General features: G+C 36.0%; 1 protein-coding gene across 7 annotated transcripts in view; it reads left to right on the forward strand.

Moving 5' to 3' along the window:
• Positions 1 to 26474, forward strand: part of CCDC141 (coiled-coil domain containing 141) — a 96454-nt gene extending 69980 nt beyond the window's left edge. For 3 of the 7 annotated variants that reach the window (XM_074873077.1, XM_074873078.1, XM_074873083.1), the window contains 11 exons: positions 1122 to 1316; positions 2887 to 3070; positions 4209 to 4318; positions 6919 to 7026; positions 7652 to 7735; positions 11562 to 12448; positions 14382 to 14554; positions 23783 to 23937; positions 24042 to 24171; positions 24268 to 24430; positions 26165 to 26474. In XM_074873077.1, coding sequence (XP_074729178.1) covers positions 1122 to 1316; positions 2887 to 3070; positions 4209 to 4318; positions 6919 to 7026; positions 7652 to 7735; positions 11562 to 12448; positions 14382 to 14554; positions 23783 to 23937; positions 24042 to 24171; positions 24268 to 24430; positions 26165 to 26291 — 2316 coding nt within the window. In that variant the 3' untranslated portion in view covers positions 26292 to 26474. Of the gene's footprint in view, positions 1 to 1121; positions 1317 to 2886; positions 3071 to 4208; positions 4319 to 6918; positions 7027 to 7651; positions 7736 to 11561; positions 12449 to 14381; positions 14555 to 20673; positions 21900 to 23782; positions 23938 to 24041; positions 24172 to 24267; positions 24431 to 26164 lie in introns of those variants that run through there. The other 4 variants (XM_074873079.1, XM_074873082.1, XM_074873080.1 and 1 more) reach the window with 4 other exon arrangements.
• The last annotated feature ends 1216 nt before the right edge of the window (positions 26475 to 27690 follow it).

Below are 27690 nucleotides of genomic sequence, written 5' to 3' on the forward strand. Positions count from 1 at the left end.
TCAGAATAAAAAGTGGTGTGGTGTGTTTGGTTGTTTTCTTAAACAGAATTTCATGCATTTCAGTTTGGGTCCATTGCCTCCTGTCTTTTCACCAGACACCACTGAGATGAGTCTGACTGTTTTCTGTGCTGCCACCTATCATTTTTTTATACACATTGGTAAGACCTACCTTGAGCCTTCTCTTCACCAGGCTAAAAAATCCCAGCTCTCTCTGTCCTTGTATAACACATGCTCAGTCACTCAGTCATCTTTGTGGCCCCTTTCTGCATTTGCTCCAGTATGTCCAGATGTTTCTTGTACTGAGGAGCTTGAAGTGGACACAGTACTCCAGATCTAGCCTCACTAGTGCTACATAGAAGGGAGCAATTAATTATCTTTGACCTGCTGGCAACACTCTTCCTTCCAGTGTATATTCTTAAAAGTGTATATGTGGATAGTTCATTAAATACTTTGCTATTTTAATCTGTTCTCTTCCTTTCCAAACAAAAATCAAGGACCTGTCTTTTTGCATCACTTGTAAAACAGTGAGCACAATGAAGTCTTGATCAACTGTCAAGACCAGTATTCCCAGGATATAAAATATATAAATGTATGTATACCATCTTATCACAAAATTTACATGTCGTGTTTGTACAAGACATCATAAAGTACTAGTATGAATACTTCCCCTTGGTCTTTGGGATTATGCTAGGTTGTCACTGATGTTGCTTACATCAGATTCTTTCAAGCAATTTGTTGATATTCTAGGACATAAATAACTGCGATGCTTAAATTGACTTGTATCTAGTCAAAGACTCCAAAGACTTAGTAGTATTTTTTCCTTTGCATATTCAATGAAAGCTACTTTGTTCGAGATCCCATGTTTTATTACTAGATGTTTGTTTATTTTTAAGCTGAAAAATGAAACTCAATTCCACCTTTAAATATAATTTATGTTGAATTTAATCAGCATGGTAGAGGCTCTCCAGTTTCCTTTGATTTTTTGAAAAAGCAACTTGTATTTTTTAAAACACAGAACAAGAAGTAGGTTTGTGTGGTTTTTCCCATGGTTTTTACTTTTTATTTCTAAAAATAGAAACATTTTTATTGCAGTATTTAACATTGCTACATCTTTTAAACAGATTCTTAAAAAGAAGATGCATAATTTAGAGAAGAAAGTCATTGGCTCTGTAGCAAATGAACCTAATGCTAAAGTTGGAGTCCTCTTGGAGTCAATCAGTGACTTACAAAAACAGCTGAATGACTTTAACAGAGTTGTGGAGGATTACAAACAAAATCTGGATCTCGTGGAGCATCTGCAACAGATGATGGAAGAGGTACTAGTAAACCTGAAATCCCCACTGTGGCTGTAATAATGATCCAGGACTGGGATAAATAAAAGTGCTTGTTACTACTTCAGGCAAAATCTGTGGCTTCCAAAGTAGTAGATTGGTAAAAATCTGTATTTTCTTCTGTTTTTTCTTTGTAACTTTGTGGAGAAAAGGGGGGAAAAAGCTATGCAACATGACCATATTCTTGCACTGCTATGCATACGACTGGGGTATTCACCTCCATATGACTTTCATAGTGATTCAGCATATCTGTGATCATACTTATGAGCTCATTTTCTCTAAGTATATTCTGAGGCAACACAGAAAGTACCACAAGGCCCTCTGTGATAGCTGTCAAACCACAAGAGACAGGTTATCACAGTACCCACTTTGTTAGTTGTCAGGAAGAGCTGTCTGTGGGGTATGTAATTCTGGAACTGAATTGTAAAATGCTCAGTTCCTTAAAAGCAGCATATAATTTTTTTTAATAGTCTTAATTGTTAAGTGTATGTTGTTGTTGTTTTTTCTTTTCTCTGAACTGCAGTCTAAGTCCTTTTGGAGGCTTCTGTAACTTTATTTTAAGGTGTCTGAGAACTGCCTCATGCATTGCCTTTTTTTAAAAGAAAAAAAGTTTAATAGTATTTTCCCTCTTGACACATTGTGTTGGTGCATCTGCTGTGATGCAAGCACATTCCTGTCATCACTGTTTATTTTTAGAAAAAACACTGTTCATATCTCCAAAATGATCTAAATACATGACAGATTCCCTTAATGATGGATCACAATACTAAAGTTCTGTTTAAAAGATGTTTTCATTGTCCAGTGATCTGATCAATGTGTCATTTCATATAACATTAGAAAAGCAATTTGTTATTATTTGTGCATTTACATTTTTAAATGATTTCCTAGAGCTAAAATTTAAGATTGGGTTTTTTTACTCAGTGTAAAGTATCACCTTTTACTCAATAGTTTCCTTTCAGCGGGTAGGCACAGTCTTAAATACTGACTTTAATGGCAGTTTAAAATGGTGATTATCAACTGCTTGCTGTAATGATGCAATACAGATGATACCAAGTGAACACCAGATTCTGTCCTCCTCTGAGTATTGTTAACCAAAACTGTTTATTAAGGGTATGTTCTAAAGCCCATTCTTGTCAGTAAAAAGATACCTAGCAACTTTAATGGCTGCTGAGACCAAAGACCCTGTTTGCTAGTAGACTAAATCTAAGCAACCTTGCTGCCCTTGCAGAGGTATAACTGTGGCCATGATACAAAGTGTGAAATAAGTCAGTTGATATACAAGGTGGAAAGAACTCAGAAATAAAACATATGTTCACAGAACCATTAACTAATAACCTCACCATGCTTGTAAGGTGAGCATGGATCTGGTGTTGAAAGAAAGTTTAACAGCTATTAATATTTGAAGCAGCATTGGTAATGAACAGATTAAAACCGGAAAATTTAAGACATACTGTATGCCGCTGATTATGGAAAGTCTAAGAATAGTCTGGTCTATTCTACAAAAGCTTGAACTGCTGATAATAATTCATTATAATGCAGTATTTTTATGTCTCAGTGTCAATTTTGGTTTGAAGATGTGAGTGCAACAGTCGTTAGAGTTGGCAAATATTCTGCAGAATGCAAAACAAGAGAAGCAATCGAGACTCTCTACAAGCAATTCAACAAGTTTATTGAGCCTGCAGTGCCTCAACAAGAAGAAAAAATACAGCAGATTGCAGACCTTGCAAAACAGTTATATGGTGAGGAGCTGTCTGGTAATGTACTGTGGGGAAAAAAACCACAGCTTAGGACAGAAGGAAGCAGGTTCCTAGATTTATTCATTTCAGAAGAAAATCCCATGAAGTTTAAATGTTGTTTTAAAGTATTGACTAGAAGAGGTGAAGGATTTCAGAACAAATATTTAAAAAATAAAAACGTGAAAGTATTCAACAGTTTGGTGGTTACTTGGTTCTCTGTATACAGCCTGAGTTCACCTTGAAATCAAAAGTGTGAATGTCCTTGTAATATTTATGAGCTTGGAATGAAGACTTCATGGCTTATGCTATCTCGTAATAGGCAAGCCTTTGAAGTCAAAGTATATTACAGTGATATACCTCAGTGCTGAGTGATTTTTTTTACGTTAACACTGTGAATAACTAGTGCCAACTTTCTTTTAAGCATTGTAGTAGCAAAAAATATGGATTGTTATGTAAATACTGTTATTTGCAATTGTATTGATTTGGAACATTGTTGACCAGAAAGAATGAAGGTTAACTAACTTCAGATTTTGCTTTTTTTCTCCCACTTGTAATATTTATACACTTGCTGAGGTTATTTTATCCAAAGATAAGGTGACCATCCAAATGTGCAAGGATACACTGTAGCTTATCAATTCAAGTAGTAAATCTGAAAAAAATTCCACAGGGTCAAACTGTGCTTTTAAATTCCTCTAATTTATTGTTATAAAGACTATTTAAAGAGCACAGATTTTTTTTTTCCTTCTTTTTTTTTTTTTTTTTTAACCTTCTCAATATTTTAAACATTCCTGTCTGTAGGAAAGAAGCTGACAGAATAGATTCCTGACACCAGCTGTTAGGAACATTGGGAGAAAGAAGCTGCTTTGTGCTTTTTAAGTCGTTACATTGGAGAAAGCTTATCCATCCTGCCTTTGTTTTGTATTTGGAGGTTAACATCTTTTAAAGTAGTATCACTCACCAGGTAGAAGTAGCTTTGTTCAAGGAGAAGCCTAGCAGAAGACCTACAATGACAATCACAGAATTCCTTCAGCAAAACAAAACACAGAAACATGTAATTATTGTAGTATCTTGGGGTTACAAAGTATGCTGTTATTCATCTGCTTAAGCCATTCTGTTCTGCTTTCATGTTTTACCTTTGTAGGTACTGAAGAAGGAAAGAAGTATGTTGAAAAAACCAGTTTAAAGTACAAAGAAATCATTATTTCTGTTGATGAGTTGTGTAGATCTCTGAGAGAACTTAAGGACATTAAGGTATTTTATTTTTTTTTATCTGGAGAAGGTATTGCATGTGTATCAACTTACCAGGCTTAGTATCTGAATCAGTACATTTAACTGAGGATCATCTATGGTAGTATGAAACATTTCTTAATTGTTCGCTTTTCCACTACCTTAGGTAATGATCATAATGAATCAATGAAGTGCTACTTGTTTGTGCACTAAATATTCCTCCTAAATTTCTTTTTCTTGACTTTTTTCAGGACTGTTACTGCTTTCAAGTAACCTTAAGGGGAAGATGTCACAATTTCTTTGAGTATCTAGACAAATACTTTTTTTCATATTTCTTCTTCCTTTGGTACTGTAATATGGGTAACTGCTAGATCTATAAAATGCCAAACAACCTAGCTTGGTTCCCTATTAGAAAAATCATCCCAAAACCCAAGTTGTGTTAAAACCAAAGTAATTTAAATTAGAAAAACATGGCATATAACATAAAGAGAACAACAACATTTTTAGTTTCATATTCTGATAAGCTTCTGTAAGTGTAATTAAGTATAACTTATCAACTGAGGAGGAATTATGGAAGACAGCTGAGAGGGCTAGATTTCTGTAATAAAGGCTCCATCTACTCCACCCCCTGCTTTCAAAGCAATACATCAGAAATCTCCCACATGTAGCAATAGCTGATGGGTTAATTCTTCTGTGAAGTTGGAAGAGTTAAGATGCTTACATATCCTGCTCTTGTTGATGTTGTATGTTGTTTCACTTTTCTTTGACGGAATTATACTGTAAAATCTGATGAACACTTAAATTATCCATTAATACACTTAAAAGCACTAAGAGATGTCAAAAATACAAATGAGTTCCAAAAATCATTACATGAATGGAAAGACTTTGCGTTGCACTGTTACCGTAAAGAAACTTCAATGCAAACACCAGTTAGGTTTTTTTAAAGTTGTTCTCCCAGTCCACGTGTTACATAAATGCTATTGTGTGCAGGACAGCAGCCCCAGGTTGTGTCAAAACAGGGCTTGAACCTTTGATCTTTTTTGCTATCTCAACATAATATGGATCTTTTAAAGTGAAGTGGAATTCAAAATTATTGTAATATTTTATGTTGATTTTGCTAATTGTAAAGTTTTCTTTCTTTAACAGAGTTGTTTGGAGAATGCTTTTTTCACACCCAACCATCATAAACTATTTACTGATTACTTTAACCTTTAGCTAATTCTTTGAAAAAAGTCAGTCAAAAGGAATATTATAAATTAATTTTCTGCAATAGAGAGTAGTTCTGCAACTTTTCAAATGAAAGTTGTGATTTTTCTTAATAATATATAGTACTCTGATATTTTCAAACTAACATTCTTATTGCACTTTTCCAGAATATCTCAATAGACAATGTCTGTGTCTTATGAAGAATAAATCATTCAGCCAATTATCTACACAAATAGGTCCCATGAGTATGGAATGCCATGACAATGAATTCAGTTTCACTTCCTGTGACTTTTAAAATGTAACAAATTAAGGGGAAATGTATTGCACAATCTTTCCTGATTTTATATAGCTGTTGAATGTTAGAAGAAAGCAACTCCTGCATTTTTCAAGTGCAAAATAAGACTACTTCAGAAAAAAAATAGATTGAACAGATCACACAGAGTTTTTCACTTGTTTGATTCTAGAATGCAACATTAATAATGCCGCACTTTATTATAATAACTTATTTAGAACTGTAACTTTTGGCTGGACAGCTAAAGATGTGAAATACACAAAACTGTAACTATAAAACTTTCGGGGTTTCTTATGTTGTGCCACTGTGATGTTCTTCGAAATCTGTAGATTTCTTCCGTGACAATTTTAAAGGATTCATGAAGTCTTCATAAAATACAGTATGGTTGTCCAGATTTCTGTTATGGAAGTACTTTGTAACCAGTTGTGCAGTCTTTGAGGCTTAAGCTAGAAATAAGTATTAGCCAAAAAGAATGGTAAAGTAGCTGATCTAAAGTACAGTTAACTACATTCAGAGTGGTTATGGACTGTCCAGCTAGGAAGTTGAAGGAGGGAGGAAAACATGAACAAATACAAATTCTGCCTAGTTATGTTTTATGCTTAGAACACATTCTCCCATTTCCACCTTTTAGACAAATTTGAAGATTCTAGAGACTCACAAATGTTTCTTTCCTCCCTAAAACTTTTCCTGAAATCCTGTTTGGTTTTGTTGGTTTTGGGGTTTTTTTTAAGGTTTTGTTGTTTATCCTCTTTTTTTTCCTAATAGTGTCACTTTCTTAATCCTTTATTTTTTCTTAATTATGCTGGGTACAAATTGGTTAATATTCCTCAGATTCTTGACTAACCACTTGAGTTCCTCAGTCTTAGGTGTCCTATACTTTCCCTGCTTCAGAAAAGATCCCCTCAGCTTCGAAAAATATTGTCTTTGCTTGTCCAGGAATGAATGACTCAGGTTATGCTGCATATTTTTGCCATAAGCAATTTATACCTATGCTGATGACAGGTTTTAGATAAGATTTCACTTATTTTTTTTCTATTCTGTTGTGCAGAGCACAAGTCAGTGTGTAGCTAACAATTGTTACCTTCTCTTGTGTATAAGCTTTCTTAACTTTCTTTTAACATGGCAGAAAGATGAGTTTTCTGAAGAGTTGGTTACTGTTCAAAAAGAAGAAAGAGATGGTCAAGAAGCATGTGAGGCTGTTATGAAAGACAAACCAGAGGAACAAAAGCAGCAGGTTTGTTAGATTTCTATTTTTTTTAAACTAGAACTCTGTTTCTTAAAAGGCTTTGTGTACTGCTGGAAGGTTTCTTGCTTTTCAGTTGTGAAGCCTCTCTTAAGATGGGTGTTATCAGTATAGTCTTGGTCATTTCCTTTCAATTTTTTTTTAGTTACCCCTTTGCCTTCTATCCAATCCAGATATTCTTCCCTATGAGTTTTAATTTTTGTAGGCTTCTTTTTACTTGCCTTATATATCTCTTTTACTTGCCTATATATCTCTCTTTCTTTTCTAAAATAGTATTATTTTCATGATTTTTCACCAATTTTCCTTTGGTCTATTGCCCCATTCTTAATGTAGATGTCCTCTTTGTGACCATTCTTCCTTCCTCAGGGGAGAGCACATTCTGCCCTCTCCTTTATAATAAGACTTAAGGGAATGTAGGAAGTAATAGAGGAGCCCTAATATTCATATAACCCTTAGAGATAAGCTGTGAAAGTATTTGATTTATAAGTAATATGCTATGAGAGAAGCCTCGTAGCACAGAATTTGAACTAAGTAATGGTGGAAATTATGATTCGTTGTTGAATTGTTAAGGTCTTCATCAGGAAAGAAAAGTGAGTTTTAAACATTTTTCTTTCAGATGGCATCAGGTAAATTCCTTACAAATTCAGAAAGCATTACTGAGAAGAGAAACAATAATCTGTTTCCTACCAACACTAAACAGGTATCTGCTCTTCATGTTGATTTTCTTTTTTTTTTTTTTTAAATCGATGGTCATTGTGTACTTTCAAAGGAATTTTACTCCTTAATTCATTGCTTCTCAGAAGTGACACACACTGTTATAGATTGGTGGGCTTTGATTGTCTTCTCATTTACAGTATCACAAAAATCCAATGCAAAGCAAGAACAGAGTTGCTTCAGTTTTGCAACTGTGAATAACAGGAAAGAAGTCATGGCAAAAACATGATGGAACACAGCTATGGCTGTCAGCAGTTCAGTATGACATGATGTCACAGATAATCTGCTGTATACCACTATACGTCAAATAAATAACAGAACTCAGCATCAAATAGTCGTCTTCACCCTGCCCTTAAAACACTTAGGTTACATTTCAGTTGCCAAAATTTCTTGCAGCAGAGATCATAAATAAGTTCCAAAGTATGGGTTGCATGTTGGGGACAATGCACAAAAGGAAATTAGATAGTGAAAGACTGGGTATGTATTTAGAATGATAAAAATCCTAGCAGACAAGCATGTTTTGTTCATGGATATACAGTAAATGAATATGAAAGGTTCCAATTAGTCAATGAATAAATGTAGTCTTAGGAATACAGGCAGTACAAAACTAAACCTATGTTTTATGAGATTAATTCCTTTAGCTTAAAGAACATGTTGAAGCCTTGGAATCCTGGATGTAAATGCAAATAATTTACTACGTGAAATATTTTGGTAATTTGGAGTAGGTGGTAATATATCTAAGTCTTTAGAAAAGTAGGATACATTGGTAATTGATCTAGAGCTCTAAAATTTCCATTTTGCAAGCTGACCAAAACATAGACCAATACTACAAGACATTAAATTGTGGTGTTTTGTAGAAATTCAACTAATATTAGCATTCCCTTCAGTTCGATACAGAATGTTCTGCTCATCTGCTGATGAGCCAAAAATCGAGCCTAATTAATTTTGTTACCTCCATTCAAAGTCAATGGGAGTTTCACCATTGACTTGGAGCCCAGATTTCACTCAAAATTCTGTGACTGTTCCAAAGAGCCAACCTCAGGAGAACCACCTCACCCAGCAGATGTCCATAGCCCTATTTCCTATTTTTCTAGGCCACAGCTGTATCAGTCCTTATCAGACTGTGTCTCGGCTGCCAAGGGGAGAAGTCGAGGGTATATGCGAAACAGCGCATAGTTGTGAAGTATGGCAACTATGATGTCTCCACCCTTTTCATCATTCCATACTTCACTTAAAGAAGTAGCAGGTTCTTCTCACTTGAACTTTTCTGTCTTCCATTTCCATCCTTTCTGAGGAAAGACTTGACCCATCCCCAGACCCTTGTCTAGTGGGCCAGAAGTCTCTAATTTTGTCTATACTTCTGCAAGCAAGTTTTGCAGTATTAATTTGCTTCAGTATTAAATATCACCCTCTAAAAAGTGACCTAGACCTTCTCATGGCACACTTATCCTCATGCTTCTTTGAGCCCAGGTGGCACACCAGGGCTGAACGTCTTCATGCTGCCAAAGCCTGTGTGACAGCTTGCTCACTCGCTGCCCACCTGTCATTCTTTTCCCCAGCATTTTCCCTGGGGTCATTTTCCAGCAATGTCTGAAATAACTGTTCAATTCTGTCATCTCCAGGTGAGGTGACCATGAAACTGACAGCACATCCCTGCACTAGGATCCTAGATTAGACACTGGAAGATTCCTACATGGTCATGGCCTTTAGTGACCCAAATGTATGCCACTGTGTGTACAAGGGACATAGACTCCTTGATAGACAGAATAAATCTGGGCCATTGATTTCATTCAGACAGTAGAGCCTGTCCTTTCAGAAATTTTGATCTATGTTTTTTAAGTGTACCTGCTCAGAATGTAACATTCTAAAGAATTTTTCAACTTCTTAATATTTAATGAGATTTGGTTTATTAAATTTGTTAGTGCTGTTCAGACAGAATTTGCTACTGAAGTGCCTATTAAAGCTTCATTTGAGAAAGACTTACAAATTTGGTCAGGCTTAAAACTGAGTGTGTTACTTAGAACCTGTTAAGGTTAAAACAGCTGGGTGACAGTCAAATTTGCAAAACCTAGAAAAACATGTTGTCTGAGTATACTGGAATTAATCCCTAAAAATAACAATTTCTTAGGAACAGTTTATAAATAATTAGAGCCCCAATTCAGAAATTGAATATGTGCAGAAGGAAGAAATAACTTAGTATTTATTGTTTTCTGAGTAATTGTAAAGGGGAAAAATGGACACATTTCACCAAACTGAAGTGTCATTTATAATTTATCATGTTTATATCCATGATACATTTATACTTGAAAGACACTTTGGGGGTCAGACTTCATCACAGGATACTTGTGGAAAACACATTTAATACCCAAACTTCATCTTACAACTGAATTGAATTATTTAGTAAAATAGACAGTAAAATCCCAACTTTCTTCCAGCCATTCATTCGTGGATCTGACATGAATCACATGGCTTTGAAATAAATGTATAACTTAGAAAAACATCTATATTAAAACTACTGTATCTACAGAACCAGGGCACATGTGAGGTTCTAATACTTCTTTTTACTTTTATTTTGTTAATTTTGTGCACTGATTATTAGGTTATATTTAGAGCAATAAAGCAAAAAGAAAGCCAAAATGAATGTGCCGCTGCACTTTTGTCCTGGATACTTCTAAAGAGACATGGTTTGGAAAGCAATGACATCCAGTGTATCACCTAGTTGCTTTCAGTGAACACTTTATAGGTGATAGAAACATTGCTTAGTAAATTATATATTTTTGTATAGAACTCAACAATGAGAGAATATCATAAGAAAACATCATGGACACCTTTGCTGAGAGCCCTGACACAAAAGAAATAGGCCTGCATATGTGATTACACATTTATATAAAGATCAAGAGGCAGAGAAGTAATTAATAAATCAGATAATGTCTTTAATGCTTTGTGATTAAAATTAATGCACTCATGCCACATTCAATTCTTTTTGAAACGTGATGAGAGGGATTTATCTTTTTTATTCTAGATCTGAGATAATATAAAAATAATTTTACATTGTTTTCTGGTAATTTTTGGACAAGATCCTGAAACAAACACCTGGCAAAAAATGAGGGAAATATAAAAGGCTCAGAAAATATCTTAAAGATGTTTGCTTGATTCTGTAACAGTTGAACATGACTGCTGACTCTCTAAGAATCACAGTCCAGGTACTTGGCTGTTAATATATTTTTATTGCTATGTAACTATGACCCATTTAGATGTAATTAGAATCACAGAATCATTCAGGTTGGAAAAGACCCTTGGGATCATCGAGTCCAACCATCAGCCCTACTCTACAAAGTTCTCCCCTACACCATATCCCCCAACATCTCATCTAAACGACCCTTAAACACATCCAGGGATGGTGACTCCACCACCTCCCTGGGCAGACCTTAGGCCAACTTCTCCTCCACCTTCCCCTTGTAAATGCTCTTATAAACAGCACCTACAGGAAATCCACAGGTATTGACATCTGTTTATAGAAAGAGGTGCTTTTTATTGCTAATGTTATAATAAATTCTTATATATAATTATAATAATATCTGCTAGAATCTATTCAAAGAGTTTGAAATTCCAGTTAGCTGCTGCAGAATTTTCTGATGAATAATCCTTTCCATGTATTTTCTCCTGCTCCTTAGAATACATTAAGCTTAATTAGAAGAAATATTTCAAATATTTTTGCTACCTTCTGTATGAAAAGGGGATGCATAGAATTATAACTCATTCTCTGTTTTTTCTTCTTCTTTCCCTTCTCTTCTTTCCCCTCCTAATTTAAGGAGAGGAATAAATTGGCTGATACTCCAATTATCTGTCCAGCTGGTGAGGATCTTGTTTCACAGGATACAGAGCTGTCATCTTCAGCCAAAGAGGATAGTTTGCGGACTGAATTCCTGCCAGAAGAAATACCCTCCGGAGATGAATATGAGTGTATATCACCTGATGATATCTCTTTGCCACCGCTTTCTGAGACACCAGAATCCAACCTCTTACATTCTGAAACAGAGCTAGAAGAGCAGTGTTGTTGTAGTTCTCATAGTCTGCATGTCAGTTCCTATAGCTTGCAAATGCAGAAATCCACTAGTATTAAAAAAGTGATGGAAGCATCTGATCTCTTAACAAATTCTGCTTATGCTGATGCTGCAAATAATAGAATGGAAAACCCATCAGATCAGTTTGAGAAGTTTTGTATCTCTTCAGCAGACTCTGGTCCAAAAGTCAGAGCAGTATCTCCTTTGACTTGCAGCTTACAAGGAATATCTGAAGCTACTACTGCTTCCTGCACTATAAATGCCAAACCAGTATATAGTGTGATGAGTGAAGTGTGCAAAACACATTTGCAACACCTTGAACTTCATAAAAGCATGGCAGAAACACAAGAACAATTGCATGACTTGAATAACTGTACTAAAACCCAGGACAGGCTGCATGCTTTGCTGGATGCATTCTCAGGTTTCGTGTTTCAATCAGACGCCACCAGAAGCTGTCCGAGGCAGATGGTCACCCGAGAAGAGATTAAAAGTTCATCAGAAAAGAACAGCATGGCCAGCCTAACTGGACAGGCGCCTAACTTCTCCCAGCTTCTGTCTAACAAAACCGTCATGGAAGGTTCTCCAGTAACTTTGGAAGTAGAAGTAACGGGATTCCCAGAGCCTACACTGACATGGTGGGTAGCTTATAATGAGAAGTAGTAAATATACCTATTAGCAAGACACCTTGAACCAATTATAACCAGATTAATTAATCTATAGACTAGAACAAATGCCTTGTATCCTTTCTACTCCACACTTCTGCATGATTCCCACCTGCAAAATTGCTTTTGACAATTAACCTACTTGAAATAATCTCTCTGTACTTAATTTTATAAATAATGAGAGCATTAAACTACTGCAAGCATATCCATTGTTTTCTAAGCAAACACATCATATAGTTTTTATATTCTGGAATATGATATTCCACTTGTTTGATAATTTCTTAAAACAAATGCACCCTCCAAATTTACTTTAAGTAAATTCACCCATATTTTCTCAGGATCTTGGCACTATATATGGACGGACAGACACATACACGTGTGTGCACGCTAAAATGTTTATATAGCCACTACAAAGACAGAGACACACATTTATATATGTGAGTCACTTGTCAAAAACTGATATCTGCATAACCTAAATATCTACACTAAGAGAGCCAGTGTTACTTATTTGTGTGCATTTTCTATCTCTCTCTGAATTGCTGTATGTCTAATTAGATTGGTTTATACTGCATTTGTGAGAAATGCAGATGATGTAATATAAACATATTTTAAGATGACTTTTTAGCAATTCCCTGCCAGAGGGAATAGAGACTGAAAGAGGGGCACAATTTCAATGATTTTGGTAGTAGGCTGCTATGTGTTGGCATATTTTCCTAAAATTTTATCTCACTTGCCATTTCTCCACTTATTCCATTAGACTTTCACAATGGAGGACTTTCTTTTAATGTATTAAAATTAGATATGCCTCTTACTGGAAATGTTTTGGTGTTAAGGTTGTTATTATACATGTAAAGAATTAGGCAAACTGTAAGCTTTTAGTAAGCTGAATTTTCTTCTATGGCACTGAAAAAAATACTGGACACTGCAGCCTTGGTGCTATACTGTGTTGCTATCAATAAAGTTATTTTGTTTTAAATCCTGGTATTCTACACTTTGAGGAACATTATTGGTGAAACAAGAGGTACCTTCAGTTTTACATAAGAAAACATTACTTTAGCTCAAAAATATATACACTGTTGATATATGGACTTTTGAAAAATAACATTGAACAGAAAGCATTTTGCAAATTAGAAATTTATGAAAACAGACAAAAATGTGGGGTTTTTGTAATGAAAACTTCACCAATACCATGTAATTTGTACTGATGTAGACATTTTATTGGATATACATGTGGAAAAGCATTTTTGTGTTTGTGTTAGGTTAAATGTAGCTTATGCTGAAACATCATGAGGCAAGAAAAAACCAGAATTTTCTCTCACTTCCAATTTGTAAATCAGGAGTTAATACCAATACATGGTGACAGATCCCCAGGTGTTAGAACATGACACCAGTTTTCTGAGGTAACTCCTGATACATTGTTCTATCCTGTTTGGTGATGTGAACTAAGTAAACTTTAAGTAGGCTGCGGCGAAGAAGCAGGTCCTTGGCTGTTCTTTATACTGCAGACACAAGTTCAGAAAGTTTGTACATTGCTTCTGCATTTTAAGTGCCTATTCATGAGTTGAATGTGGATTGACTAAATGCCTTAGTAGCAAACATGTTTCAGGGCAAACCTGAGGCCCCAGGCCTTCATGCTACTCTCCAGTATTACAGTGAGATAACTGTGACTTGTCCATTGAAGACCATTTTCAGAACCACATTTTCTAGTATTAAGAACATATTATCCAGCAATTTGTTTAAATATTCATCCGTATTTACATATAACCTGAAAACTGAGGAATGGGAACACAGCAGTGAGCTCTATCTCTGCTGTCAATGTAGCATTATAGAGGTTGTCTGAATTTGTGAAGTTCTGCTTGGCATACAGCAATATAAATCTGACTTGAAAACTGACTCTCTGCTTCAGGTACAAGAAGGGCCAGAAACTGACTGCAGATGAGCACTTAAAGCTTATACAAAAGGAGACAAAGCATACTTTGTTCATTCAGAAGGTGTGTGATAAAGATGCTGGCCTCTATGTTGTTCGGGCTAAAAATTTGAACGGCACTATCTCATCAAGTGCCATTCTCCACGTGAAAGGTAACAGGCCACCTATTACAAGAACAGACGGGATAATGCTATGTGTCATCTATATTAGCATATCACTAATGTACTGGCTATTCACAAAATAAGTACAATATTGACTGCACTGGACTTAATTCTCACACGCTAAGACAACGTTAAATTTATTTCCTTACACTGCATCTTTCACAATCTGTACCAAACCACTTTTATGTCACACTTCGATATATTACTTGTTTCTTTAATACCAGTATTATGTGCTTATTTTCCTTTCTCTTAGTGATGGTGAGATAAAAAGTTACAAAGATTTTCCAGAATCTGAGGCAGTTTTTCTTTCTAAAAATTGTTGACATTACAAAGTGTTGGAAACAGTTTTAATGGTTACAGGTATTAAATGTCAAGGCACTCAGGTAGAGTTCTCAGATCAATGTATATTTTATGATATGCCTTTTTTGGGGAGGGAATGTGGAGGGTGTTGAAATGGTTTTTAAACATCAAATGTATTATTTCCAACCACATTTTTCTCACACTTTTAAAAAAAAAATTTGTAGGATAAAGCTTCTTAGTAAAGAAATTGTACTATTCATGATTGCACCAGCATAGATCAGATTTAATCTGTCGCAGCCCAGCAGATAGTCTCCACAAATGAAAGTTGCAGTAGTTCCAATAGAGTTGTGATCGTCTGCGCAACAAAGATTTGACCCAGAATCATCAGGATTTGTGTAAGTGGCACGTAGTATACAGTAGACCAGAAACCCCAAATGTTTACAAAATGAGACGTTCCAAGATACCAGTCTGCTTAGGTAGATGCTTGTGATACTTTCTCTGCCTTCTTATAAAATTAAAGATACAAATATTTCTAATAATCCACTAAATTGTTAGTATAAGACGAGAGAAAATAATTTATGAAGTAAGCATTTGTGCATGTTTAAAATTTTCAACACACTTATTTCAAACAGAATCAACCAAATTGGGGAAATACTCAAAAGTGCATTCATAGAAAAAAAAATTGGTTTATTTCAGTCAAATAGAATTCTCCTATAACTTCAAAGCAGTAAATCCAAAGCAGAATTTTGTTCATCTACATATTGCATTTTATTCTTGAAAAGGACAACCAGAAATACTATTTTTTGTTAAAGTAGTAATTTGCTTAGATATTTGATAACAATGACGTAACTGTGCCAGTGGAAGATTTTGTTTATAAATCCTTAAATGTAACTTCATTCTTTAGCTACAGTACTTCTTGTATTTGTACAGTAAAAACAATTGACAAACAGCTGCATGATTTTTCCTGCATCTTTGACTTGCAACTTTCATATTATAACTGCATTGATGTGGAAAATTTATAAAGAGTAAATATTTACTTTCTCTTGCATAATTTGCTGAAATGAAGTAAGCCTTTGACTGCGTACCATGTTATGAACAGAATATATATTGCAAATTGGTGGGGGTCAGTGAGATTGAAGACTGACACTTAGATATTTTGGCCCAGTGACTGCAACTTTATTAAAATTCTTGTAGCTTTGAAACATGAGAAGTTCTTAAGGGAATATAACTTCACAGCAATAAGAGAGGGAGCAGGAGGAGGAGGAGGTGGTGAGCAGATGGGGAACAAAGTAAATTCAAACTAAAATTGGTATTACCCTTAATGAATAACTTTCTAATTTAGGTCATCTAAAAAATTTCATTCATAAGAATTTTCTCAGGTATAAAAATCACCTATTTTCCTAAACTGTACTTTCCATTTCACAGTAAAGCTAATTTTATAATCTGTATGATTTCAAATATTTCAATTTTCATAAAAGTAAAATTCAGTTTAGTGTTTTTCTGCCCTTGTGACTTTATGTATGGTTGTTAAAAACATACAGCAAAGAAACTATGTGAGCAAACTGACTTGCATAAGCAGTACATTAAGCAATGTTGCGGTAAGAACAAACCAAACTGCCTCTCCTACATGCTGTAAGGTTTTGCCTGCTGCAGAGCTGCCGGTGCTTGATAACTATCCTGTTGATATCACTCATTATCTATTCGAAGATGAGTCTTCTAGGTGATGACTGCCCTTTAATCCTCTGTTTTTACTAAGAGTTGACATAATTCATAAAAAATAAGTAAACATAGATGTTCTTTTGACATGTTCTAAGTAACTTTATATAATACTCAGGTAACTTTTCCAGGCATTTTTGCCTTCAGTATTGTGGCTAAATATATGCACAGAAAAAAAACAGGAGTGAAAGCAGAGATGTTCTCTTTCCTCTTCTGTTTTGTCTCTGCCAGAATTAGGCCTTTAAATTAAGCATTAACTGTCAAAAGGCTTGTGACAGAAAGAGACATTGTAGCTCTACAGATGCTGAACTCAAAGCTGCATCTATGTTTTAACTTGTGAATCCTTCATCTTGAAGACTATGGAAAGTTCAGTGCTAGAATGATCATTATTCTGTCTTTTTTATATGGTCAGTGCATGAGTTCAGAGATATGCATTTGACCTTTTTGGTTGGAGGAGAACCATTTGTTGAGCAAAACAACACTGCAAGGTGAGTCTCTATCCTTCAGAAAGCAGGGATACAGCTAGGATTTCAGCCCTGCTTGGAAAAATTCATCCCAAACTCATTTCTAGTTCTATTGAAACAGGAGAACAAGATGTGGCCTTTTCATCGTGTCATAGAGCAGGACTTGGAGGTATCTTGGATCTAGACTTGTAGTTGGATCTGATTGCTTGCTGGCACTTACAGAAAGACCGCTCACTATTTATGATAATCAGCTCTACAAGTTAAAAAGGCAACAAACAGACACAGAACTACTGGGCAAATCTACACAGATTATGGGAACATACTCTTTTCCCTCCCTCATAAGGCTTCCTGATGTACATCCAGACTCCTAGGGTATTACAAGGGAGCAGGCATGCAGACCTTCTCCCTCATACAATTTTGCATTAAATCTCTTTCTGTTAATTTCATTTAACAGGCTTTAAAACTAGTGGGAGAGATCTCAGTAACTTGCTTTACCTGAAATTTCACAGCCAGATTAAAAGGCTGGTTTAGAAAACTGTGTAGGAGTAAGAGATTCAGCTTTCAATCCAAGTGGGTTTTATTCCAGCTCTTTACTAATATTATTTAGAAGATAGCCAGTGATGTAGCCTTTTATTGGAATTTGGCTTACACTTCCAGTTCCAAGCATAACAAGTACTGTCATCTTTCCTCTAAGAGGAGAGGAGTTAAAGAGAAGCCTCAGAGAGAGAGTAAAATTTATTCCATCATTTACAAATCTGTGCTGTGTGTGCCTATGAACAAACATATTCTGCCTTTAGTAAAATTCTGAGTCTGTATCATGCTGCATATGTCTAATCAGGTATACTTATGTTTTGTCCCCTTAGCAGAAAAATGTTTAAAATCAATACAATGCTGATTCTTTTCCTGTTGAATTGTAGTTTAAATAGTTCGTGAAATGGCACTTGTTGCTGAAGTTTGCATTTTTCTTATCTCTTTTCTTTTTTTAATCATATTTTGAAAGTACTATTGGTAGTTCATGTACTGAACAAGACACAGAAGTAGTTTATCTTAGACTTTTTAAGGCATTGCTATTTGAGACTTGATTTGGGATTATATGTTCCAGGAAGGCTTTCCAGATGAGGAAGCATATTGACATAATGCCCCTGTAACTGTTCATTGCTATGATGTGATGTTGAAACAGCACCCATACTCAATTTTATTGACTGAGGAAGGATATTTTTAAGCCACTTCTATCTAGAAAGGCACTAAAGGAAAGCTGCCCTCTGCCCACAAAACTACAAAAGCTTAATGGTAGTGAAATGCCACACTTGGTGAGTTTAACCCTCTTTCCAGCTTGAACCATAAATGCCTGATGTAACTGGCAAATTAGGTAACACAGATTTCAATAGACCCTCACAGAAAAAAAGATGTCAAGGGTGATCGTGTCTCCAACTATGCCAAAACAAAACAAAATTATTCCACAGGGGAAGGGTAGATTAATGCAGAGTTCTTTGTACACCCTGATTAAGATTATATGTGTCTAAAGTTTATATGGAAGATCCGAATCAACTGCCTTTCTAAGGAAAGTGAGCCTCAGTTTTGTTACTCGGTTCAAAAGCATCTGAAGTGGCTTGTGATCAGCTCCTGTGTCACTGCATCCACTCTCATTTTAACTCAAACATGTTATCTGTGAAAAATAAGCTTCCTACTACTGGATTAAATCCTGGAATTGAGTTTTTATTTAAATCTTAAATAAGATCTTTCAAGTTTGACTTGTGAGAATAAAATGAGATGCAAATAAATCCAACTTTTAAAAATCTAAGTACACTACTGTTTTCAAGAGTACACACAACTATGGCATTCATGCTATTGCTATATAACAGATGCTGTGAAATAATAAAAAGTCAAAACAAAACACCTTGTCACTTCTGAGAATGTTGTCGTTTTTGCATCTGAATGTTGTCAGATATTACAATTATTAAATGCAAAAAGTTATAAAGATAAGGCCAGAAGTTGCTTTAGCACATCTGTAGATCTTAAGTCTTTGTAGAAGTACATAATTCCTTTGTTCATTAAACATCTCCTCTGAGAGTTGAACATTTCTGTGAATTTTAGATTAACAGAACTTGATTTTGTGAGTATGGTTTTGCATCTACTTTAAATCAGGAATAGTTTTAAATGCACAGTTTTTTGTGGGTATATGGATACCAGCCACATTTTTAATTCTGTAAGAAACAAGATTTTAAAAAGAGGGAGAGATTAGAGACACCAGATACACAGCAGGATACTGGTTTTAATGCTTTGCTTTGTAAACAAAGGTGTAATCAGTGCTGATTACTGCTGTGTTGGCAGTCTGGGTTTAAGTACTCTTTATTTAAGGACTCTAATGAATGCTGAAAAAATTTTGCTGGAAAATTTCGGCTGTTTTCTGTTCAGATAATCTTTTAAAAAAGAGTGATAGTAGTCTCATGATACACTGATATTTCTCTGAAAATCCCCACTCATTCTGTTTCAGCAGTAATTTCAACATAATGCTTCCCCCCACTTCTTTTTTTTTATAGTTCATGTTGTGCATGGTTCACTTGCTCCTCCTTTTAACCATACCTCCTTTTAACCATATCCAGCTGAACATGAGCCAGCAGTGTGCCCAGTTGGCCAAGAAGGCCAATGGTATCCTGGCTTGCATCAGAAATAGCGTGGCCAGCAGGAACGGGGAAGTGATCTTACCCCTGTACTTGGCACTGGTGAGGCCGCACCTCGATTACTGTGTTCAGTTTTGGGCCCCTCACTACAAAAAGGACATTGAATTACTTGAGCGTGTCCAGAGAAGGGCAACGAAGCTGGTGCAGGGTCTGGAGCACATGTCATACGAGGAGCGGCTGAGGGAACTGGGGTGGTTTAGTCTGGAGAAGAGGCAGCTGAGGGGAGACCTCATTGCCCTCTGCAGCTACCTGAAAGGAGGTTGCAGAGAGCTGGGGATGAGTCTCTTTAACCAAGTAACAAGTGATAGGACAAGAGGGAATGGCCTCAAGTTGTGCCAGGGAAGGTTTAGACTAGATATTAGGAAGCATTTGTTTACAGAACGGGTTGTTAGGCGTTGGAATGGGCTACTCCACCAGAAGTGGTGGAGTCCCCATCCCTGGAGGTGTTCAAGAGTCGGGTTGACATAGCGCTGAGGGATATGGTGTAGTTGAGAATGGTCCGTGTTAGGTTAATGGTTAGACTAGATGATCTTCAAGGTATTTTCTAACCTAGATGATTCTGTGATACTGTAGAAGCAGGGAGTACATCTAGGTGCTCTGTATTGTTCTGGTTCTACTACTTTCTTACAGTGCTGAGTTCGCCTCATCACAGTCACGGTTTTAAACTTACAGTTACTTCAAGACCCCAAAATGTTTACATCTTCCAGATTGCTCTCTTAAAGAGCAGATTTAAATTTTAATCTCTCTGGCCTTGCAACAAAAATACTACACTTAGGCATATTATTAACCTAACCTCCCTTCTTCCTTCCCCATATGCAGACACCTATTAAGAAAGTAAGTAGTGAATGAGATTGCCTGACTACAAGATATGGAGTTGTGTGAAGGGGTATTTACAAAAGGTGCATGAGTTTGGAGGGGAAAGGGATTAATTATTTTCATTTTTCAAAAGAAGCAGCCTGTTTGAGAGCCCATGTGTGAGTCAGTAGGCAAAGGGAGGATGAGGCATTCCCCTGGTTGGCTTTGGATCAGATGTGGCTGGAGCTGCAGTGGAGAAGGTGGTTTTCTCTCAAATGACTGGTAAGGTATGCCTATTTCTGGACATTTCTCTGGAGACTTTGCTAGGATAAGCTAGTCGTTTTTGTGTTTGTGTATCTTTTGAGGCTCAGAGGAGCTGTGTCTTTAAAAATTACTGCTCAAGAGTTCCTTTAATGAATCTACACTATGGTATTCGAGGACACTGGAGCTCTGGATGATGGATATTTCAGATCAGTTGGGTCATGTACTTGGTATTTCTTAAAAAATTCCTTGTGATTGTGTTAGGAGCTTGACTGAGACAAAATCTCTAAAAAATAAAGTGCAGTGTCTTAATTTAGAGCAATGCTGAGCAAATTCAAAGTCTCTGAGCCGCATGGTGTGAATTTCAGTCTAGCCTAAATTTTTGGAGAAGATGGGGGAAAATGTTAAACTTGCTAATTCACATTTCAAGTCATCAGAGAATGGAAATTACATGCCCAGAGTAAATAGATGAAGAATAACTGTGAAGCAAAGTAATAAAAAGTGGCTGCTGAAAACAATTTGGCTTGACCTGGTACTTACTACCTGTGTGTGAGAGGCTTGGGGTAGGGGTGAAAGTTGTGTGATAAAGCCAGATGCAGGTGATCTCTCCACCTGCAGTTTTTTCATTGCTCCAGACTGTTGAGTTTTCCTTGCTGGTTCCTCCATTTGTAGCAGAACTCTACTGGTTCCTACAAATTACTTAATGTTTAATATTTGAGAAACTTCTTAACTGAAGCCATCAGAGTGGAAATTCATACCACTGACTACCTGAATTTTTTTCCCTCCACAATGCAAGAAAATGTCCAGTCAAGAAATAATTTTTAATTGACAAGTTATCTTAGCTTATTCTGATATTTCATTATGATATCATGGGAAAGCCGCTGGTGAAATATAACCATCCATTCTATTTTGAAGGTTGCTGTCAGAGGGTGAACTCTTCTTTTACAGTAGACTTTGTTTCCATCTTAAGTTCTAGCCTGTGCCTTAAAGAGCTGTAACTGTCACTTCATGGTTTTCTTTGCACATATTTTTCCCTTTGCTTTCTGGAAACTGGTCGTTTTCATTTTTATGTTCTGCTGACATACTGATATAAAATAAAAATGGGCTCTGATCATTATCACCATTCCACTCAGATTATTTTCTTTTTTTTTTTTTTTTTTTTTAAATGGTAAAAATCATCCTGGTATGAGATGCAACCTGACTTCACAAGGTAATACAACCCACACAAGTAATGCAATCCTGGCAAAAATGTCACAAGGAGTGGCTGATGCCCACTTAATGTTTTCTGCTGGAATATAAGCTAATCATTCACTGTTTGCGACTTATTGCCAGCTGTATGCAAAGAGGAGGCAGGGGTGTAAGCTTGGTTCTCTTGCTTGAAGCAAAGCTGCAGACCCCAAATTTCTGTGCTTCAGGTGCATGTAATGCAATGGTGGTGGCAGCTTGCACATGCTAACTTTCAACAGCTAAGAAGTGAGTTGTCTGGGCTGCTGGGATTGGCTAATACAGACCTTAGGTTAGCAAGAGTATGAGAGTAAAACTCACGTACTTCTGCTCTATATTGTAGCCTCAGTCCAACAGTACATGGGAAGAATGAAAAAGCAGCTAAACTAAGCTTGAAAGCTTATTGCAAGAGCTTACCTAAGCAGAGGATTTATTAATACAGTGGCTGAAAATGCCTCACCATGCTGATAGTCCCACATTTGGCAAAAATAGCCATGGTCTTACTGTATTTGGGTTTAGAAGTTGCTGGGCACCTTTGTGAGAGATGCTGATTTTTGTTTCATGATAGCATAAAGAAAAAATTTTTGTCCTAAAACAGTGGACTAATGCTGCCATAGTGGAGAGGAGTTTCAAGCTCTGATATTTATCACACATTTCAATAACATTACATTTCTGAGAAGGCCAGTGCTTACTTTTGTTAAAGATTATTGTCACAAGGTACAATTTACAGTAAAGAGGAACAAGACATTATGTGATAGGAATGCAAAGTGTTCATTTTTGTTGTAGCATATGTCTTTGTGTGTGCTTCTGTATGTTAACATCTTCTGCTTTGTATTCCCTGTGTCAAGAATACTTAGTCTAAGACCTGAAGTCGTTGTCTTTTTTACTGTGGCCCTGGAGGTAGAATGTAAGTGGAATCTCAGGTGATCAGGTACAGTGATCCAGTAAATCCAGCTTTACAGCTCATTAAGTTACATGTCACACAAAGCAATGCTTCGATTCAGTATAAACTGACGCTAATGATTGAAATTTCTTCAAACAATTTTGATGGTTTAGTTTGTATTATCCAGGACTCATACTGGCTCAGATGTCATCTGTCCTCCCACAGCTGGCATGAAGCCAGTACAAACTCAATCTCATGTGCTCTGGTTATTGCAATAGAAATACAATTATTTGCCCATCCTTGATCTCAATCAAATTTGTACTGGATGATCTGCTAGTACATGGTTTCAGCATTGATGATGGCCAAAGCTGTGATCTAGATCAAAATGGTACAGAGGCTACATTCTGGTCTTTATCAGTGTTGCAAATATAGATCAATCTTTTTTAATTTTTCAGTAACATTTTTTTGACTAGAAGAATAAGGGAAAAAAGTGATGAGAGTGATGTACAACAATGCACTAAATGCAAAAGTTTGCTCTCTTGACTTTGTCACTTTAAATTTGTGTGGATTATTTACTCTTCCACCTTCACTGAAGCACAATAATCTACATAGATTTGCCTGTTACCTACACAGAGAACATGATTCTTTAGCATTACCATGGAACCAATATCACCATGCCAATGCATGCGATTCTTAGGTCCTTAATATCCATGTGTTTCAACAAACTTTATAATATATAGATAGATGATGTCTGCGTACTAACTGTCTTGCAAACAAATTATGCTAAATTCCAGGTGTCAGTAAAGGCATGCAATGTGGTGAACTTTGAGAGCTGATTTTTTCTTCAATGATTTTAGTTGTGCCTTTTAAAATACAGTGAATAATTTTTTTTCAGTACAAGGAAAACAGCCAAACTTCATACAAAAATTTGGACATACAACTCTACAAGAAGGAGAAGATCTAATCCTGCATTGCACTATACATGGAAAGCCCAAACCACATGTCCGCTGGACGAAGGATGATATCCAAGTGGTGTCTGGAGATATCAGTGTATGTTCTAATGTTCTTGAAATATTTATTTCAGGAATAAAGAGAAAGATGATATATTTTGCTTTATGCTACTAATAATCTATGTGCATTCTATTGTTTTACAGATTGAGAAATTAGGAGATACCTATTACCTTTTAAAAAGAAATGTAGTCCTTGCTGATACTGGGAAATATATCTGTGTTGCCAGCAATGAAGTTGGAAAGGCAGACTGTTCTGCTTTCGTAACAGTGATAGGTGATTCATCCTGCCAGCTGCATGCTTGTAGGCAAGTTGTTGCCATATTAAATGAGCACCTTGTTTCCACTTACTAATGTACCTGTTTTGTTTCAGAGAAAAATAAAACCCCAGAAATTTCCACTGTAACTCAGGCTAAATCAAAATGGGAAGATAAATACTTTTCAGAAGTGAATGCCAGTACAACTGAGCTAGTACAAGCCCACAACACACATTGTTTGCAAGATCAAAGACCAGTTGCTAAACATCTCCCAGTAAGGTAACTTGCATCTTACTCTGTGCTACATCTTGTAATACTCCAATAGCTGTAAGGACCTTTATTTACAAAGCACACATCAAACACTAATCTTATGAATTTTTGCATAATGTAAATGAAGTGCATGATGCGTGACTGCCTTTAACACTTACTTGTTCATCAGAAGGTAGGCAATTCTGTTAGATGAAAGACCTTGTAATACAATAGAGAATGGAGTTTGTATTTAGTTTAGTGAAATAATTTTTTAAAATCTAGGTATCTTAATGTAGATATTAATGTAAGGTTGATAAACTCAAAGATACGAAGTATTCCAGAAGTTCAAATTGATACAACTGCATTAACATGAAGTTTCAATAACAGAATATGTCAACAAAGTTTTCCATTAGGTAAGCATCTTATTTAGAAGAATATGTAGTAGTCCTAATAGCACAGGAACAGTCATTGTTCATTAATTGATTAAAGATGATAAAGCATCCCACTGTGCAATTTCAGAAGATTAAATAAGACACATGAAGTCAATAGTCCTTGTGGTGACTTCTTGCACAAGGTTAAATCTTGCCTCCTGAATTTAGGCTCTGATAGCCTGCTGTAGTTTATGGTGCTAAAACTGCTTGTCTTTTGAGTATTCAGGGATAAGAGAGTTTTTATACCCTGTGACTGTTACTAATCTGGTTTACTATTAGTTCACTGTTTCACTGGAAACATCAGATAAAATGAGTTAACATAGGGATGTAGGTGGGGGTTAGGAAGAGATTGTGTACATAAAAATAAGACTTGCTGTCAGAGGTTTTCAACAGAAAATACCCGAGCAATTCTATAGATAATGTTTATTACACAGCTCTGAAACTGGCAAGACTATTTTATGGTGAAAAGCTGGTTTCATGATGATCCAATAAAATAGCTTTCTCTCCAGAAGGTATGTGGAGCAATGTAATAGAAAAGAGGCTTCAGGAGTCTTGTGGCTTTAAAGAAGTGATGGTTAATGTGACCCAGGAAAGTGGTTGAGAATCTGTGGGATTGCTGTCAGGCTAGTCTTTCACAGTCTGCTCAAAATGTTAAGTTTACACTGGTCACACAAAAATGCATTTGTTGCCTAAAAGTGTCTGAATATTTTCTGAACTTTTCATATGTAGTGCATTCTATGACAAAAATCCATAGAAAAAAGAAAGAACAATGTTGTTTTGTCTTTAAATTCCTGAGGTTTGTCTATCTAGACATAGACCAAAATGTAAAAGGAAAGTAAAATTACTGCATATGTTAATTCAAAAGCTGTTCTCATTTCATCGTAAGTTGCCTGCACATTTTCCCTCATGTCCTGATCAAGCATTGATCCCATATATTTTGTTCAGGTTTTTTCTGTATTGCTGTGAGGTGGCAGATATTCCAAAGCAAAAATATCAAATGCAAGATCATGTTAATTTTACTTATGGCACATAGAGAATTCAGTATGATTAAAAAGTGTAGATCATGCAGAAAGGTCAAATTTCTTCTCATTTTTCTCCTCTGTTCTTAATAACCAGAGGACACTTTAGTTATATGTTATTGTCAGTAAGGCAAGTTCTAGCATATTTTACATTCTGTCTGGAATCACTCTTTATTTGATCTCTGATCTTGTATTGTCTCAAGACCACAGAGTACAGTGTATACCAACCCACTACAGTGTTGCTTATGAAAGGGAATGCTGCAGCTGCCACCGTTTAAAAATACAGGCAATATTAACTGACCTTGTTTAAACAGGTTTAAAGAGAAACTCTGGTTTCAAGGAGTGTATCTTGAATTTGAGAGGCCACAAGAGATTAGCTTCAATTTGGAACATGATCCTGCTCTGCTCCAGCCTGCTGCAGATGATCAGAAGATGGACTGAACTGCAAGATGCCTGATTCGTGAGGGTGTTCATGTTGTCTGCTGTGTCCATTAGTAGATATTGGCCATGGGTGAGGAGAAGATAAATCTTTGAGTGCTATTTGATTTATATCTGGGTTACAATTTGTATTTGGTTTCTTTATAAATAAGTCATTAATAAAATAAAATTCACCTGTGCACAGCATTTATTAGTGATTTCTGATTTCTTGCCATTTTGTTCTGGTTTGCTGGATGAATTTAACAGAACATGATGAAGGAAAAAAGAGACATCAGCCTTTAAAATTACAGATCTTGGTGTTTCATCAGTATCCACTGTTTTATTCTTCTACAAATTCTATCAATTCCATCAACAGTTCTCCTTACTTTCTTATATAGAGGACTCAGATACAAATGAGGACTTACAACAAAATGAGTTTATAACTACAGAATTTTCTGGTTCATTAAATACAGTGTTCATTACCTTATTTCTAACAGCTCTGAGACATTTTGAGGAGGCATCAAAAAGAGTGGTTACTAATAATAGCAAACCTTGTCTCATGCATGCTTTGTACCAAGAATGTCTTCAGGGAAGAGAGAGCCTCTTTAAGGCAGCATAATGGAGAAGTCTTCCACTATATTTCTTCTGCTTTCAGGTCTGGATTAGTGTGACAAAGCAATCCATTTCCAGTTGATGTATGTCATTACTGTCCAAAGAAGTGGACTATGAAGTGATACCCATTTTAGTTTCAAAGCACATCCTTAGTTTAGCCAAGGACTTCCCAATGACAGAATTTCTCAAGGCCCACAGCATCCATTCATGATATAAAGAAAACCTGAACTGAAATTGAATCTTTTGAATTGTAGGGCAGTCATTAGCATGATGAAATTTTTGTCTCCATCTCATGAATTCGGAGTCTAAGTGTCTTTTTCCTTGCAGAGTAAGGGGAGGATTTTTGTAGTGTCATCCATTTGCACCATTGAAAAAAGTAGATCAGAAAACACCCCATTTTGGATGGCTGTTTGACTGGCACAATAACCAGTAGAACATCTATTTAGACTTGGAATAACTGTTCTTCATCTTAATCCTGCTGATTCAGATTTTCAAAGTCCTACCTAGCAAATGATTCATGCTACTCAGACTTCTGCTTCAGTGCACTACATATGGCTTGGCCAATACCAATATTGTGGAACTGCCTATTGTGCAATATTTTTACATTCTTTATGGAAACATTGATTAGGCCTACACTGGGTTTGTATACCACAGCAATGCACTCACACTTCTTGCAGAGAGGAGATAGGGGTTTAAGCAGTGCAACATCTTTGTGTTTCATACAGGTAGATGTCATCTGCAAAATTGGGACTGAAATAACATTTTTGAGAGTTGCTTAAATCATATTACCAAAACATTAAACATTTGTCTG

Source organism: Strix uralensis, chromosome 6, assembly GCF_047716275.1.
Source record: "Strix uralensis isolate ZFMK-TIS-50842 chromosome 6, bStrUra1, whole genome shotgun sequence".
NCBI lineage: Eukaryota > Metazoa > Chordata > Aves > Strigiformes > Strigidae > Strix > Strix uralensis.